The sequence below is a fragment of the Rhinichthys klamathensis genome, unplaced genomic scaffold (assembly GCF_029890125.1).
Source record: "Rhinichthys klamathensis goyatoka isolate OS25496 unplaced genomic scaffold, OSU_Roscu_1.1 h1tg000136l_1, whole genome shotgun sequence".
Lineage (NCBI taxonomy): Eukaryota > Metazoa > Chordata > Actinopteri > Cypriniformes > Leuciscidae > Rhinichthys > Rhinichthys klamathensis.
In genome coordinates, this window is record NW_026606671.1 from 802,893 (window position 1) to 822,484 (window position 19,592).

At 39.3% G+C, this 19,592-nt stretch overlaps 1 protein-coding gene across 2 annotated transcripts in view; it reads left to right on the plus strand.

Annotated features, from left to right (window-relative positions):
• Positions 1-19,592, plus strand: part of fstl5 (follistatin-like 5) — a 141,763-nt gene that overhangs the window by 66,691 nt on the left and 55,480 nt on the right. For both annotated transcript variants that reach the window (XM_056257240.1, XM_056257241.1), the window contains exons 5-6: positions 5,383-5,579; positions 13,374-13,494. In XM_056257240.1, coding sequence (XP_056113215.1) covers positions 5,383-5,579; positions 13,374-13,494 — 318 coding nt within the window. The remainder of the gene's footprint in view (positions 1-5,382; positions 5,580-13,373; positions 13,495-19,592) is intronic.

Sequence of the window (19,592 nt, forward strand, 5' to 3'; positions counted from 1 at the left end):
ACTGGCTTGTTAATGTTAACGAGCCCTCAAGCTGTTTTTATTAATGCCACCATATTAAACCTTCTGACAGGACTGAATTTCATCTGATCTAGCTAGATTTACCAGTGTGGTTTTCAAAGTGAATCAGGGTCCCATACATCACACGAAGTGGATCAAACATGCAGATATGAATGCAGGTGGCCGTCTAAACCAATTTCAAACGGGGAAAGATCAAACCTGCTTTTCCTGTGTCATTCCTCTGGGCAGCCTGGACGTGTCAAGTTTTGCTTCAAAGTGAATCACGCAGGCCACTTGAGTGGTTTTATGGCTTGTACTAAATGACTTTGTGCTTAATGCTGCATTCGTGTAATGCTTGTCAAAGAATATGGATATTCTGAACAGTTTTAAGAGGCTCTGGCACATAGGCAAACTGTGAAGTGCAGGGTTGTGTGCTGATGTCACATTAAACTGAATTGAGAATGCTTTTTATGTTCCAATTTATTTTCTGAATTTGAATTGAGGTAGCAAACAGGATATACAATTTATAAGGACAAAATTAAAATAAATTCAAAGACTGCCATTTTAATTAGAAATGTCAGGACGAACTTTGAATATAGGCTAGGCTCTTTGGGGGTGAGGAGGAGAGGGGTTTTCTAAGTTGGAATGATATGAGGGCGAGTAAATTTAAGTTTTAAATTAGAGATTTATTGTGTGTGGTCTAAGGAGTGAACTATCATTGTTCATTACTATATTTAGGTGAATGCATATTGTGGCGTCATTTCTTAGCGCTCTATCCTCTAAATTATTACCCCAATTATAATTAACAGCAGCTTGCCACAGACACATGCAGCCTGACACTTTTATTTGTCTACGTGTCTTGAATTGCCCATCACAAACTTGTTTATCGCAGCAGAAGTAATATGTTGACCCAAAATTCCCATCAGAATGGGCAACCAGCCGTAGCACGCTTCTCGCTGCCGGGCCACGGGTCACAACCATCAACTGCACGTCCTGTGTGAGCAATACCATCATACTATCATTTATTCAGGAACACACAAGAGGATGAATCTGGGTTCTTGTTAGACATGGATGGAGCGCTATTACCACCGGACCTGGCACTCACATGCGTTTACTGAGATGAGAAACAGTTGCATGATGGGTCCATTATCAGTGACCTTCTGTAGTACTAGAGGTCTCGGTTGTATCGTACATTGGAGGACGGATATATATTTAATAGCCTTCATCCATAAGAAACTCTCTGAGGGATGAAGGTTGAACAAATAAAGACAGGAAGGTCATTGAAGAACTTTGTAAATGTGCTCCTCTGTGGGAGAACGTTGGAGAGAGAATGCATAGATAAATCAGTTGGAAACTGATTTTTGTTCTTGCTATAAGTAAAACCTATTTCTGTTGTGTAGACGTTTCATCCACCTTCTGTATAACACCCTACATACCTTATGTGCTGGCTCGCACTTCTGCATTCTTTCCAAAATATGAAGCATATAAGCATCTAATGCAGAACAGATTATTTATTTTGTTTAATATGCTTTTAACCCTATTTTTGTTAAACAAATGTTTCCACGAGCATTTGAAGCGGCATATGCCATGAAAAGATGCACAATCTCATGAACAGAGGACGGGAAACATGTTGAATGTCATGACAATGGTACTTTTGGTGTTTGTCCAGTCATCCATGTTCTCTTAAAACATAACTAGCAGTCTGAGCAATTAACACTGTCCTTTTTTAAAGCTGCTTTGAAGTCATTTATCTTGTGTGGTATGCAAATAAATCAGAATGGAGCTGAATAATTACTTGTGATTGTATCCTAAATCAGCAGTCTTGGAGAGATTGTGGATTCTTTATGATTTATTCTGTTTTTGTTTTTTTAATATTTACATTTCATATAAAAAAAATAGTTTTTTTTTATTATTATTTAGACAATATAGTATACAATTTTAACTAGAGATGCACCGATTACAATTTTCTAGGCCGATCCCGATTCCGATTCTTCCTTGAGTTTGACCTGCCGATACCGATTTTAGCCGATTCCGATTTCATTTTTTCAAACCACTTTACAGCACACACAAATATTTATTTTCTATCTTCTCTTTAATCGAAAATTTTACATAGAACATTTTTTTCTGAACAGATAATCGCTATAAAATAGAACAATATAAATTACTCCTGGTGTGGGAAATTCACATCTAAAGTGGAGTGTTATGGAAGAACCATTGCCTTTTCACATCCAACATCCAACTAAAAAAAAATTCTATATTTAGCAAACTAAACTTCTGTATGAAAACAGGTAATGGCAATAAAATAATATATAAATAACAAATAAAAATAAAATAAAATGCAGTATAAAGATATTTCTCTCTCTCTCTCTCTCTCTCACACACACACACACACACACACACACACACACACACACACACACACACACACACACACACACACACACACACAGGCCTATTGCAATCACTTGTACATCAATGGCAAGTTATATTTCTCACACAGTTCTTCTCTCATCTGACACATGTCCAGCCAAGCTAAACAGGACAAGTGGAGCACGTGCAGGGAAACGATTGGGAAATAATAAAAACAAGTTTAAATGGGTAAATTTTCTATAAATATTTTTTAATCTTTATTTTCTTTCTGACATAGCCTAGCATGCAAATTCACACACCAGACAGACATGCAAATTCTGTGCATTTTGAGCACTTTTTGGATGAAATCATATTTATTTTGTCCATCAAAAGTATGCTTTCACTTTAATTGAGCGCAGCAAAAATAGACTCGGCGCCGAAACCCGCGCTTCACTGTTGCTCACGCGACGCTGCTCGACGCTCACGCGCTGCTCCGGCTCCCGGTGTGAATGCACTCATTGATTAACATGCACGGCGAACAAAAAAAAACGTGCGGTGTGAAACGGCCGTAATTCACGAGGTTTCCTACATATGTGCGTTCCGTGTGCACGTGATGCTGATGTTGCGCGATGTTAATCATGCGGCGCCCGAGTGCATTTGAGCGGCATAAAATCGGATTATGTCAGACTGACCGGCCGGTCGCCGATCATGGCCGATCACGTGAAAATCGGCCGATTCCGGTCACCAGCCGATCAATCGGTGCATCTCTAATTTTAATAACTGCCATTTATTGGTTATCAGCCATAACATGAAAATAATTCTCGGCTTACTAGTTTTGCATCCCTATATTTCATACACATATCCAGATATACTGACTGCATTGTACAGTAAGTTATTTTAGGACCTTTGATTGTTCAAACTGTTTCTGGGAAAATAAATGGACCTCTTGAAACTCTGAAGACTTTTAGCCCTGAAATCATGTTACAGTAAATATAAAATAAATGTTGCAAATAATTAATATTTAACAGAATAAAAGAAAAACACAAGAAAAAGAAAAAATGTGTTTTGAAGTAAACAAAAGCCCCAACAAATACTGTGGGTTTCTGTTTTCGAAAACAATCGTTACTTTTTCAATAACCAGTTGTGTCACTATAGCAAATTCATCTTTGGTGCATTTTTCTCACAGCTTCAGTCCACACTAAAAATCAAAGGACACGTGGATGGGCTCCTGTTGAAATGCTGCTCATTCATGTAGCTCTGATTCTAGAAACCTCCAGTTTTCCACACATTTCAGAGTTTTGCCTTCTGCACGGAATAACAACATTGCTGGAACTCTACAGCTGTCAAATCACAGGTGGATGATGCAGTATAAATATTCCCCCAGTCACACATCTGCAAATCTGGAATATGATAGAAGACATGCAGTTCCTCATTTGCCACGAGCCAAAATATGGGAATACTAATGTGCCGTGTGTGCAAACGTGCACACACACATAGGTTTGACGACACTGACCTTCATCTCCTCTGGGCAAGGTAGTCGGTAGACAGCCATTTATCTTTTATTCATTCTGCCATTTCTAGGGAAGGAAGCTTTCCTGCCATGGTGGCTTGTCACAGTAGAGGCCATTTTGTGATGTGTGGCACGCTTTGGCTGATCAGTACGCATGCACACAACACCAGGCTCAGACACGTATATTCATATATCTCAGTAAATCACACACACACACACATTGCAGTTAGTGGTGCAGTCATGTGGAGATGAGCTGTGAATGACTTGACATCTGTCAGTGAAACTAGTTTGACAGTCTTTAAAACCAGCTGCTTTTCCTCAACCTCTTTCTTTCTCCCTCTTTTGCTTTCATTTCTGTTTCTGCCTTTCATTATCCATCTCTTATGCTCCAGAAACAACATTGGTATTCTCACAAGAAGCCACACTGCACCACCTGAGCTACATATAACGACAAAAACATCTCAAATATTGTCAAATGCTTTTTGACGAGACTTCCCAGCCATTGTTTCCAGCAACTGTTTTAAGTCCCTTTGCCACCTTTTCAGTGCTTTCTCTAACACGATTGCTAGAATAATACGCAGAGTCTGTCCTCCTCTGCTGTGTTTGCGTAACACCGAGCGATTCTTCTGCAACCCATTAGCATTGTCGAGACAGCAGTATGGAGTTTTGTCATTTTATTGATGGACATAATGATTGAGCTGTTTGAACATTTATACTAGCTGTTTTTATCATCTTATGTACTACCTCTAATTTATGCATTCTGTTCTTGTAATAAGGAAATTCTCCTAAAATAAAAGATAATTTGAATGTTTAGTTAAAAAGTAAATCAACAACAGTTCAGAACAACCGTTCCAGCCTGTATGTTAGTGGTGGGGTTGTTCATTGACTCTTTCAGCAAGTTACATAGTTACACCAGTTGGTACGGTAGTCTTCATGAGAGAGTCATTGAATCATTCATTGAAAATAATTGTTCCTTCATGAGTCTGATGTATCAAATATGATGCATAAAAACATTAAAACAATTATTGCATTGTTTACTATTGTTTTGTATTCAGATTTTGAAAGAGCAGAGATTTTGTTTTGAATGTTTACAGTCAAGAATGCATTTCTTTCAGAATCACTATTATCATCTATTTAGAGTTTATTGTCATTTTTCATTCCTGTATCTTGTAGAACAGTGTGCTAACAACACCAAGGCTGAGGGTTTCCCAGGGAATGCAGAATGTTAAAACATATGCTTCGAATACACTAAAAATGAACATTTGATGAAAGTGCCTACCAAATGTATACATGTAAATACATTTGGAAATCTTCACGTTCGTCTGATTCTTCTTGTGAGATCCACAAAATCTTCAAATTCTCATCATTTATTTACATGACAGACCTGTTAGAATTCCTCACATGACCATTTGTAAAAAGGGCTTCATATTGCCACAGTATTGATGAATTAGAAATGCTGCAGAACCTTGAATCCATCTCCATATCCCTCACTGATCTGACCACCATTTCTCTCGCACTCTTCACAGATGATAACTGTCGTCTGGGAGATTATAAAAAATTGAAGACCAAGATGTTGGACTTACATGCACAGAGGTACTTGACCTCTGGTAACCATGGCAGCCATGAGAAGGATATGGCAAGTAGGAAGCATCTGGTGGACATGATGTTCAAGCGCTTTGACGCAGATGGTAGCGGAAGAGTTGACAGCAGTGAGCTCTCACAGGTAAGACAGAACAAGAGCAGACCAAAATCAGTCTCTTTTCTTTCACCCGTTTAATTGACCTTCTTAACGTGTATCTGTCATCTTAATGACCATTTTCAAACCAACAGAAGAGGTCAGTTTTCTGATAAAAGAGAAAAATAGAGATGTTGCAGGGTTAAACAATAAGGATGGATTGGGGCCAGAGTCAGAGTGTTTTGGGCCTGTTGAGTGAGCTGTCATTTATCATTTTAAACCTTTGCCGTTTTAATCTTTCATACATGTTTTTATGCCTTGCAAATGAAAACATCTGTTGACAAATGAAATCAACATGTTGAATGATATGTTGTTCTGGAATTATGCTGAATTATATGTCACCAAGGGAACATCTAGCTGCTAACATATACACTCCTGGGCAAAAAATAGGTCCAAGCCCAAAATGGCTAAACTAAGCTTTTAATTGTCTTAACCACAAATTATTGGTCAGGAAATTAGCCAAATTTAAGCAAATGCACTACTTAAAATGCCATTGCTGCCTGTCTGAGAAAAACATCAAAGACAGGATGATGTTTTCGGCAGAATATGGGAAGTTGTGTGTGGAGTGAAGAATCACGATGAAACAGGAGTTGTATGGTGATGCTCCTGAGCGGTGTCTTCAAAAATCTGCTGAGAAATATAATAATAAATGCATCTAATAATAAATGTATCTCTACCATAGTGCAGAATGGAGAAAGAGCTGCCGTTGTGTGGGGAGCCTTTTTAGCTGCTGGTATTGGTGAACTTCAATCTGAAAAGTAATTTATTGCTTTCGAGTACAGGATAATATTGCAGAATGGCTTGCTTCCCAAAAATTAAAAGTTGTTATCTAAAGAGGAATGATCAAATATTATTTTTCAACAAGACAATGTTCCTACCCAAATTTCAAAGACAATCCAGAAGTCGCTTGAGAACAATGGTGCGTTCACGTGCTATGGTAATTCGCCTTATTCACCTGGCGGCCATTTTGAAGGGGTACACAAACCCGGAAGTTGACTCCGACGCAGCAGCACTAGCAATAGAAACTCCAGTGTGGACCACCAATCTTTCCTATCTGCCCGAATTAACGATGCAAAATGTGAAGCAGTGAGCCAGTACTGACTGCAACATCCCCCGGGCTGTGTTAATTAAGGGATACAGTAACAGGATCGAAGGTTTTATCCACGACATTGAACGTATGAATGGACGCCGATTTACCTCTGTTTCTGCTAGCTTGTAGATCTATACAAATCCTTAACCATCGTTATTGTTTTTCTCTATGAATCTATACAAATCCTTAACCATCATTATTGTTGTTCTTTATGAATCTACACAAATATGTGAACTTGTATTGTTACCATAGCACCTTATCATGGTCAGTGTGTTACAGGATCAATCCCTGTCAGACCTTATAATCACTTCTCATGCTCTTTACTTTTACATACCTGTGAGTGATTTGATTGTTTATGTGTATCTGTGTGTAAGCTACTGGATGTGTATCCATCTGTGTATCTATCTAAAGAATAAAGTACAATTGTATTACACATGGATGATGTCCTTTATAACTTTATAATTTAATATACCGGAACCAGAACAGGTCGGAATATCAGAAAACATTAAAAAAAACATTGATAGGCACACTGGTCTAGGTTTGTAAAGGTAACTTTGTACATAGAAGTTGATACGGGGGAATAATGTAAAATGGCCTGCCTGTATATGGAAAAGGAACTAGAACATCAGAAAACAGGCCGTTCAAAAAACAATGATAGGCACAATAGTCTAGGTTTGTAAAGGTAACCATGTACTTAGAAGTATGGAAAAGGAACCGGAACAGGTCAGAACATTAGAAATTACATTAGGAACAAACCACTTAAAAACATTAACAAAAGAGAACTATATACATAAACAGATTATCAGTGATGTCTTGCTCGTTGTTGGGGGGACAGATGTGTAGCCCATCTTGGCAAAGTGAGCGAGAGTGTAGAGCAGCCCGATGAGATGGTTGCACTGTCCCAAGCCAGCTTTGCAGTTGCACTGCGTCTCCCTTATAAATGGCTGCTCAAGTGACAGCTCCACCTGAAAAGATAATCAAACTTTAGACACTTGACACTTCAGAGTTGCTATTAACAAATATATGGCATATATATATATATATATATGTGTGTGTGTGTGTGTGTGTGTGTGTGTATGTATATATACACTCACCGGCCACTTTATTAGGTACACCTGTCCAACTGCTCGTTAACACTTAATTTCTAAGCAGCCAATCACATGGCGGCAACTCAGTGCATTTAGGCATGTAGACATGGTCAAGACAATCTCCTGCAGTTCAAACCGAGCATCAGTATGGGGAAGAAAGTTGATTTGAGTGACTTTGAACGTGGCATGATTGTTGGTGCCAGAAGGGCTGGTCTGAGTATTTCAGAAACTGCTAATCTACTGGGATTTTCACGCACAACCATCTCTAGGGTTTACAGAGAATGGTCCGAAAAAGAAAAAACATTCAGTGAGCGGCAGTTCTGTGGGCGGAAATGCCTTGTTGATGCCAGAGGTCAGAGGAGAATGGCCAGACTGGTTCGAGCTGATAGAAGGGCAACAGTGACTGAAATAACCACTCGTTACAACCGAGGTATGCAGCAAAGCATTTGTGAAGCCACAACACGCACAACCTTGAGGCGGATGGGCTACAACAGCAGAAGACTCCACCGGGTACCACTCATCTCCACTACAAATAGGAAAAAGAGGCTACAATTTGCAAGAGCTCACCAAAATTGAACAGTTGAAGACTGGAAAAATGTTGCCTGGTCTGATGAGTCTCGATTTCTGTTGAGACATTCAGATGTTAGAGTCAGAATTTGGCGTAAACAGAATGAGAACATGGAACCATCATGCCTTGTTACCACTGTGCAGGCTGGTGGTGGTGGTGTAATGGTGTGGGGGATGTTTTCCTGGCACACTTTAGGCCCCTTAGTGCCAATTGGGCATCGTTTAAATGCCACGGCCTACCTGAGCATTGTTTCTGACCATGTCCATCCCTTTATGGCCACCATGTACCCATCCTCTGATGGCTACTTCCACCATGTCACAAAGCTCTAATCATTTCAAATTGGTTTCTTGAACATGACAATGAGTTCACTGTACTAAAATGGCCTCCACAGTCACCAGATCTCAACCCAATAGAGCATCTTTGGGATGTGGTGGAACGGGAGATTCGCATCATGGATGTGCAGCCGACAAATCTGCGGCAACTGTGTGATGCCATCATGTCAATATGGACCAAACTCCCTGAGGAATGCTTCCAGCACCTTGTTGAATCTATGCCACGAAGAATTGAGGCAGTTCTGAAGGCAAAAGGGGGTCCAACCCGTTACTAGCATGGGGTACCTAATAAAGTGGCCGGTGAGTGTATATATATGTATATATATATAAATATAAATATATGTATATGTGTGTGTGTATATATATATATGTATATACACACACACACACTGAGTGTGCAGTGAATTAGGTACATCTGGCATTTAAATGATCTGCCATGAAAATATTACAGCTACATGCTGGTAGTGGTAGGTTGTTTACAGCTGTGATACCTGATAGTTATACTGTCATTACACTATCATTGTTTACAAGCAATAGCAACATGCACCTAGCCCTGTCTGGCTTTGCTAATTTGAAACAAGATAATATTTGAGTAGATATCAATGAGGCTTATGTGATATTACATCAACTACAGATAACATGTTAATGAGATAAAATCAACATGTTATTTTCAGTCAGACAGGGTAAGGTACATTTTTCCGCACTGAGGGAAAAGACCTAAGTTAGCCCTCACAAATATGTGTGATGGGCTCCTATTAACTGTCGATTAAAGATATGTTAAGTGTTAAATAAAATCTAACATAGTACATAGTCAACAACTCCATATCACAGCTAAGCTTACTACCCCTAGCTGCTACAGGCTAGTAGAAACGGAGGTAAATCGGCGTCCATTCCTACCTTCAATGTCGTGGATAAAACCTTCGATCCAGTTACTGTATCCCTTAATTAACACAGGCTGGGGGATGTTGCAGTCAGTACTCGCTCACTGCTCCACGTTTTGCATCGTTAATTCGGGCAGACAGGAAAGATTGGTGGTCCACACTGGAGTTTCCATTGCTAGTGCTGCTGCGTCGGAGTTAAACTTCCGGGTTTGTGTACCCCTCAACGCGTTCGCGTTTTCAAAATGGCCGCCAGGTGAATAAGGCGAATTATGGTAAATACCAAAAGCCGACGTGGAAAATGCACATGAACACCCCCTCATGTGGTATTTTCCACTGGGCAGCTCGTAGAATATTTTGATGCACGAGTTGCCGAGATGAGATAACCTTTGACCTTTTCAAAATGGCGGAGAGCAACGCAAGAGTTGTGAATGGTAAAAATATGTACTATTCATGATCTAGAAAATATACAGCATATTAGTTTTGATAAATAATTTTCTTGCTGTAGCAGATGACTTAAGCAATCTAAAATAGTTTTAGCTAAATAACAGGTCTGGATCTCCATATTTTTACCACATTACGACAACAAAAGCACTTGAACGCAACACACTGGTAAATACCAGTTCACAAGTGGAAAATATCATATTTTCCATAGCACGTGAACGCACCACAAGTACATCAAGGCCTGGTCAGATTCCAGATTTGAACCCTGGTCTCACAATAAACTCAAATGAACTGGGAGGCATTTTTTTTAACTTCTCATGAACTGTTTGAATCCATCAACATCGAGTGGACCAACACTGAGGGCCCTATCTTGCACCCAGCGCAATTGACTTTGTATCATTTCTATTTTGCACCCTATTTTGCACGCACATCGGTAAATTAGGGAATGAACTTGCGCTCCCGGGGGCGGTTCAGTGAAAAGAGGAGGCGTGTTCCGGCGCAAACCTTCCCTGGTGCTACTTTGCAGTTCCAGAAAACAATTCTGCCACTGACCAGGAAAAACCTAGTCCACAAAGTTACTTGCATTTCGCGTTTGATACTTGCGTTTCAGATCGTTAAAATAGGGCCCTGAGTCTCCATTCTCTAAAAAACTGTCTGCAAGTTTACCCACTCATCTTAAAAAACTGTCTGCAAGTTTACCCACTCATCTTAAACATTTAAAGAAAACAAAGGTGCTAAGTTACTTTATCTACAGTATTTGTACAATTATTGCTCATTTCCTGACCAGTGTTTTGTGATTAAAATGGTTAAGACCATTAAAAGACCACTACATATTTTGTCAGTTTTGGCTTGACAGCCCCTTTTTTTTTCAACAGTGTACATGAGGTTTAATTGAAATTGCAAGAGTGAAGAAAAGGGAAAACAGAGAAAATAAGGGTTTGTGAGTGCAAGACAAAAAAATAAAATAAATAAAAATCCTGAATTTCTCAAAAGCAGCTCAAATGTTATGGGTTTTCTTGATGAAATGTACTCACCCTTTCCAAACCTGTATGACTTTATTTCTTCTGTGGAACACAAAAGAAGATATTTTGAAGAACGTTGCTAACTTAACAGTTTTTGTTCCCATTGACTTTCTATTGTATGGACAAAAAATACAGTGGAAATCAATGGGAATTGTTTGGTTATCAACAGTCTTCAGAATATCTTCTTTTGTGTTCCACAGAAGAAATAAAGTCATACAGGTTTGGAAAGACATGAGGGTGTGTAAATGATGACAGAATTTTTTCTTTTTGGGTGTACTATTTTAAATAAAAATAAAAAAAGAGAATAGAAATTATGAAGTCCAATCAAAGCCTTTATGCGAATACGTGTTGTTTTGGTTTGTTTACAACAATACAATATTTAATGTTTGAATCTGATATGTTATGAAAATAGCTGGGGATCACTTTTACCCACGTTCTATTGCATTAATTTGAAATGGCAAATGAGCAGGCGAGCTTGTCTCTTTTTTTAATAACTCGTTCATAAACTGATCCCAGGTCAGTTGGGCTTTATCTTGTCCTGCGGCAGAAAGATTACACCTGTCCATACTGTGCATAGCGAAATGAGCAAAATATGAATTTATTCATATTTCTCCAGAGAGAAAACTCTGAACGCACTTTCACTCTCGGTTACAGGCGTGAGCCATTTCAATTTCATTGTGCAATATTTTCATGTCATTTGCATATTTCTTCATTCTCAGTGGAAGAAGAATAGATCTCTTTTCATGCATGGCAGATCGAAGACAATGTAAAAAGTGAAAATTCGGACCGGCCCTGAATACAAAAGCTTGGCCTTTTGACATGAAGCTACCGCAAGGTTGAAAAGGTGTTAGAGGAATAGGCACATATAGTGAAATGCCTTGCAGCGAAATCAAACCATTCTGCTCTAATAGAGCAATTAAACACTATCAGTATTCTGCTCAACTCTGTAGGTCTTCTGGTACACCTGGAATGATCTTTATGCCGAAAGTAAAGGGACAGTCCATGAACCCTTTCTGGCTTAATGAATGAGTATTGTTGTTGATATCATATCATATATATTTAATAATGTCAATATATTTAATAATACATAGAGACATTCTGGAAACCACTTAATGCAACATTTTAATACATTTAATACCAAGTCTTGAAATATACAGTACATGATATAAAATACTAATGCCCCCAAAACATATTTGGATGCTTAAGACACTTTAGAAATATGTGCATCACTACATCCGATGCAAAATATTAAACAAAGTTGCATCTTCAAACAAATGATACTCAAAAACTTTTCCAGAACTTACTTTATCCTGCTTTTTTGTGCATCTAGAAGTGTTTATTTAAAAGTGATAGAATAAGTGCATGCCTAAAGCTGTTCTGGGATTTCATTTAGCACGGTGGATCAGATGTAGAGAGTCGTTCATTATGGAAAACTTTGCTGACATCGCCTGTAGCATGCGGTTTCGCAGATCAGAGAAGTACATCAACAAATTTCAGCATTTGAAAGTTTGCCTGTTTGTTTGATTTATCTTCGAAGTAAACGGTAAATCAACACTGCAAAGCAAAAGAGGTGAAAGTAAAGGTTTTGAGTCAGTTTCTGTGCTGGTATCAAGTCTCTATAAGAGGATTAGAGTTTGCAACAGATAATAAAAGGACAGGATTGAATCTGAACACAGTTTTAGATCTGGTTTTAGTAATATAAGTCAGTGTGGGTCAGTCTTAGCACTAGGTATGCCAAAGCTTTCAGGAGATGGTATATATCTATATTAATTATGTGTAGTTATAGCACTTTCAGTAAGTTTTGAATCCAGTGACCACCAGTCACCAAGTTAAATATGATTGTTCATACCGCATATGCTCAAGGCATTTTCCAAATCTTAACAGTGAATCTAACCCCTAACATTTATTATCAACAATCCCTCCAGCTTTCTTTCTCTAACTGTAATTACCATCAGATATTTCTGGCATGGATGAATGTATGATAGAACGTTTTACAGTAATCCCTCATGTTTTCCAGCATAAGGCTGTTATAAAATCTTGCTCACTTCTGGATGTTTGCCAGCCGACAGGATGCACAATGTCTGATGCAGATAGGAATCACATCTTTAATTATTCAGAATGGTACACCAGAGAAGTTTTGCTCCAGGATGGAGATTTTACATCAGACGTCATGTGGAGGCCCAAGACGGCACCAAAATCGTGTAAACAAACATGTCCTTAAATTTAAACATCCTTTGTTAATATTTCCTTGAGCTACATTCACTGCACAAAACACATTTGCTCTGGTAAGTTATCATTTTAAAGTGTCATACAGTAGGTGCTGCTCTGGATTTAATCTCTTTAATCTTGTTGTCATGCAGGTCATCAAGCAGGAAGGTCTGAGCAGGACGGCATCAGAGTGCACCCTGTTCGACCTGTTCAAATTTAACGACGTCACCGATGACGAACACCTAACTAGAGAGGAGTTCTACGCAGCTTTTGGTGAGTGTTGGGTTTTGATAAAGTGGTGAAAGTGAACAAAGCTGAGAGAGATTTTCAGCTACATAATTAGCACCGTCATGGCTGAATGCACATTCAGTAACTGTGACACTTATTTGCAGTGTCATTTGTTAATAGCACAATGGATAATTGCAGTATTTTCATGAAGAAACTGAACACATTTTCAATCTCGGTTACAGATGTGAGCAGCTTTAATTTCATTGTGCAATATTTTCATGTTTGGATATGTGTTCATTCTCACAGGAAGTAGATTAGTCTCTTTTTTATTAGTGATTGGACGTGTGAGGAAGTTAACTATTCTAGTTCGGATTCCAATTGGACATGATGAAAGATGAAGTCGAGAAACACTGATTCAGTCAAGTTAAGTTTGTTAACTTGACAGATTTTTTGTTGTTGTTGACAGATTTGTAAGTCTTTTTGATTGATTCAGCTGACTCAGTCAATTGTTCATTAATCAGACTGCAACTACTGAGGACTTAAAGGAATAGTTCACTTAAAAATGAAAATTCTGTCATCATTTACTCACCCTCAAGTTGTTTCAAACCTGGATGAATTTCTGTCTTCTGCTGAACACAAATTAACATATTTTGAAGAATGTCGGTAACCAGACTGTTGATGACATTGACTTCCATAGTAGGAAAAAAAAAACACTTAAGTTTCAGTACAGTGCTCCATCTGCGCATGTGGAAGAATGTAGGCATTAAAGAACTGTGAACAGAGCCAAACATCATGAAAATCATTAGGTTCCAGTAAAATATTGCAATATCCAGAACTGGTTCTTGGATCCCAGCCCTGCTCTTCATGGCAAGTTCAGAACCATTGGCATGACATAATGAAGTGACATTTCTCTGTTAGTCCATTCCACAGGGTCACCGGCCTCTGAAATGGACTGTGACTCTGACAACCCACTGTTAGAAAGTCAGATCTTGCGGTCATCGTAAAGGTGAATGAATCCTAATTAAGCTCTAATTGAAGTCTACAGTCATATTTTTCAGTAAGCCACTGAACAGTGGCGGCCTGAGTACCATTTTCCTCTTTCATGTACTCATTAACGGATTTGCTGAAGAGAAACTGAGGCACACTAATTAACTGCATGACTCAAGATGCAAGTAACATTTGGTATAGAGCATTTGTGTCAGCCTGGAAACTAAGTTATATTGCTAAAGTAGCTGAACCCAGACTCCATGGAGTGCCCATAGTAATCAAGCTGATAAAAGATGTTTTATGTTAAAGAGGTGGACATGACTGACCTCACTAAACTGAGGAGGTCCTCTGGTTTTATTACACATTTTTCTATTTAATGGAAATATATTTCTAATGTATACACACACACATTGGGTTTTCATGTGTTATGGGGACATTCCATATACAGAATGATTTGTATACTGTGCAAACTATTCTATCTTCTGACCCTAAACCTACATTACCCATCACAGAAAACGTTCTGCATTTTTATATTTTTAAAAAGGATCGTATAGAATTATTTATAAACTGTTTTCCTCACGGGGACCAAAAGATGTCCCCACAAGGGGACAAGGGATTTGGATATTGTCATCTTTGTGGTGACGTTTTGTCCTCATAATGTAGGGTTTACTAGGACCACACACACTGCTGTTCAAAAGTTTGCGGTCTTTAAGTTTTTTACATGTAAATGTTTTTTTTTTTATCTATTATGCTAACCAAAGCACATTATGCAAATATGCTTATTCTATTATTCATATTTTTGTGGAAACTGTGATACATTTTTGTTTCTGGGTTTTTTGATGACTAGAAGGTTCAAAAGAACAGCATTTATAAATTTAAATTTAAATATTAATACAAATATTGGTAACACTTTACAATAAGGTTCACAAGTTAACATTAGTTAATGTATTAACTTACATGAACTAACAATGAGCAATACATTTGTTACAGTATGTATTAATCTTTTTTAATGTTAGTTAAATAAAAATACAGCTGTTCATTGTTTGTCCATGTTAGTTCACAGTGCATTAACTAATGTTAACAAATACAACCTTTGATTTTAATAATGTATTAGTAAATGTTGAAATCAATATTAACTAAGATTAATAAATGCAGAAGTATTGTTTATTCTTAGTTCATGTTAACTATGTTAGTTAACTAATGTTAATAATAATAATTTATTACATTTATATAGCGCTTTTCTCGGCACTCAAAGCGCTTTACATAGAAGGGGTTTCATCCTCAACCACCACTAATGACTAATGAACCTTATTGTAAAGTGTTACCCAAATTTTGTGTAACATTTTAATTTAAGTCTTTCCTGTCACTTTTTTATCAATTTAATACATTGTAGCTGAATAAAAGTATTAAAATATTCCTGACCCCAAACTTAATAGTATGGGTGTGATATAAATTATAAAAAAGAATGCAGCCTTGGTTAGCATAATAGAATTAAAAAAAACATATATAGATAACACTTTACAATAATGTTTAATTTGTGATCATGTTAATGTATTAACTAACATGAACTAACTATGAGCAATACATTTGTTACAGTATTTATTCATCTTTGTTAACGTTAGTAGAGCTGTTTATTGTTTGTTCATGTTAGTTATCAGTGAATTAAAGGGTTAGTTCACCCAAGAATGAAACTTTTGTCAGTAATTACTCACCCTCATGTCGTTCCAAACCCGTAAGACTTTCGTTCATTTTCGGAACACAAATGAAGATATTTTTGATGAAATCTGAGAGCTTTCTGTCCCTCCATTGGCAGCTACGCAACTATCATTTTGACACTTCAAAAAGTTCATAAAGAGATCGTAAAACTAATCCATATGAATTGAGCGGTTTAGTCCAACATTTTCTGAAGAGACACGATCTCTTTATGCGCTGAACAGATTTAATTTAGGCTTTTATTTACATATAAACATTCATCAACTCTCACATCAGTTGTGGTAAACAGAAGCTCAAGCATGTTCGCTTGACGTGTGAGAACCAATGAGGTTCATTCTCGTGTGTTACGCGGCACGTTTGAGCTTCAGCAAGAACCAATGAGGTTCATTCTCGTGTGTTACGCAGCACGTTTGAGCTTCTGCAAGAACCAATGAGGTTCAATCTCGTGTGTTACGCAGCACGTTTGAGCTTCTGCAAGAACCAATGAGGTTCATTCTCGTGTTACGCAGCACGTTTGAGCTTCAGCAAGAACCCATGAGGTTCATTCTCGTGTGTTACGCAGCACGTTTGAGCTTCTGCAAGAACCAATGAGGTTCAATCTCGTGTGTTACGCGGCACGTTTGAGCTTCAGCAAGAACCAATGAGGTTCATTCTCGTGTGTTACGCAGCACGTTTGAGCTTCAGCAAGAACCAATGAGGTTCAATCTCGTGTGTTACGCGGCACGTTTGAGCTTCTGCAAGAACCAATGAGGTTCATTCTCGTGTGTTACGCAGCACGTTTGAGCTTCAGCAAGAACCAATGAGGTTCATTCTCGTGTTACGCAGCACGTTTGAGCTTCTGCAAGAACCAATGAGGTTCATTCTCGTGTGTTACGCGGCACGTTTGAGCTTCTGCAAGAACCAATGAGGTTCATTCTCGTGTTACGCAGCACGTTTGAGCTTCTGCAAGAACCAATGAGGTTCATTCTCGTGTGTTACGCAGCACGTTTGAGCTTCAGCAAGAACCAATGAGGTTCAATCTCGTGTGTTACGCGGCACGTTTGAGCTTCTGCAAGAACCAATGAGGGTCTTTCTAGTGTGTTACGCAGCACGTTTGAGCTTCAGCAAGAACCAATGAGGTTCATTCTCGTGTTACGCAGCACGTTTGAGCTTCTGCAAGAACCAATGAGGTTCATTCTCGTGTGTTACGCAGCACGTTTGAGCTTCTGCAAGAACCAATGAGGTTCATTCTCGTGTGTTACGCAGCACGTTTGAGCTTCAGCAAGAACCAATGAGGTTCAATCTCGTGTGTTACGCAGCACGTTTGAGCTTCTGCAAGAACCAATGAAGTTCATTCTCGTGTGTTACGCAGCACGTTTGAGCTTCTGCAAGAACCAATGAGGTTCATTCTCGTGTTACGCAGCACGTTTGAGCTTCTGTGAGAACCAATGAGGTTCAATCTCGTGTGTTACGCAGCACGTTTGAGCTTCTGCAAGAACCAATGAGGTTCATTCTCGTGTGTTACGCAGCACGTTTGAGCTTCTGCAAGAACCAATGAGGTTCATTCTCCTGTGTTACGCAGCACGTTTGAGCTTCTGCAAGAACCAATGAGGTTCATTCTCATGTTACGCAGCACGTTTGAGCTTCTGCAAGAACCATCTCGTGTGTTACGCAGCTTGTTTGAGCTTCTGCGAGAATCAATGAGGTTCATTCTTGTGTGTTACGCAGCACGTTTGAGCTTCTGCTAGAACCAATGAGGTTCAATCTCGTGTGTTACGCGGCACGTTTGAGCTTCAGCAAGAACCAATGAGGTTCATTCTCGTGTTACGCAGCACGTTTGAGCTTCTGCAAGAACCAATGAGGTTCATTCTCATGTGTTACGCAGCACTTTGAGCTTCTGTGAGAACCAATGAGGTTCATTCTCATGTGTTACGCAGCACGTTTGAGCTTCTGCGAGAACCAATGAGGTTCATTCTCGTGTGTTACGCAGCTCGTTTGAGCTTCTGCAAGAACCAATGAGGTTCATTCTCATGTTACGCAGCACGTTTGAGCTTCTGCAAGAACCATCTCGTGTGTTACGCAGCTTGTTTGAGCTTCTGCTAGAACCAATGAGGTTCATTCTCGTGTGTTACGCAGCACGTTTGAGCTTCTGCAAGAACCAATGAGGTTCATTCTCCTGTGTTACGCAGCACGTTTGAGCTTCTGCAAGAACCAATGAGGTTCATTCTCATGTTACGCAGCACGTTTGAGCTTCTGCAAGAACCATCTCGTGTGTTACGCAGCTTGTTTGAGCTTCTGCGAGAATCAATGAGGTTCATTCTTGTGTGTTACGCAGCACGTTTGAGCTTCTGCTAGAACCAATGAGGTTCAATCTCGTGTGTTACGCGGCACGTTTGAGCTTCAGCAAGAACCAATGAGGTTCATTCTCGTGTTACGCAGCACGTTTGAGCTTCTGCAAGAACCAATGAGGTTCATTCTCGTGTGTTACGCAGCACGTTTGAGCTTCTGCAAGAACCAATGAGGTTCATTCTCGTGTTACGCAGCACGTTTGAGCTTCTGCAAGAACCAATGAGGTTCATTCTCGTGTGTTACGCAGCACGTTTGAGCTTCTGCAAGAACCAATGAGGTTCATTCTCGTGTGTTACGCAGCACGTTTGAGCATCTGTGAGAACCAATGAGGTTCATTCTCGTGTGTTACGCAGCACGTTTGAGCTTCTGCAAGAACCAATGAGGTTCATTCTCGTGTTACGCAGCACGTTTGAGCTTCTGCAAGAACCATTGAGGTTCATTCTCGTGTGTTACGCAGCACTTTTGAGCTTCTGCAAGAACCAATGAGGTTCATTCTCGTGTTACGCAGCACGTTTGAGCTTCTGCAAGAACCAATGAGGTTCATTCTCGTGTGTTACGCAGCACGTTTTAACTTCTGCAAGAACCAATGAGGTTCATTCTCGTGTGTTACGCAGCACGTTTGAGCATCTGTGAGAACCAATGAGGTTCATTCTCGTGTTACGCAGCACGTTTGAGCTTCAGCAAGAACTGAGGTGGTTCATTCTCGTGTGTTACACAGCACGTTTGAGCTTCAGCAAGAACTGAGGTGGTTCATTCTCGTGTGTTACACAGCACGTTTGAGCTTCAGCAAGAACCAATGAGGTTTCATTCTCGTGTGTTACGCAGCACGTTTGAGCTTCAGCAAGAACCAATGAGGTTCATTCTCGTGTGTTACGCAGCACGTTTGAGCGCTTCTGCGAGAACCAATGAGGTTCATTCTCGTGTGTTACGCAGCACGTTTGAGCTTCTGCAAGAACCAATAAGGTTCATTCGCGTGTGTTACGCAGCACGTTTGAGCTTCTGTGAGAACCAATGAGGTTCATTCTCGTGTGTTACGCAGAACGTTTGAGCTTCTGCAAGAACCAATGAGGTTCATTCTCGTGTGTTACGCAGCACGTTTGAGCTTCTGCAAGAAC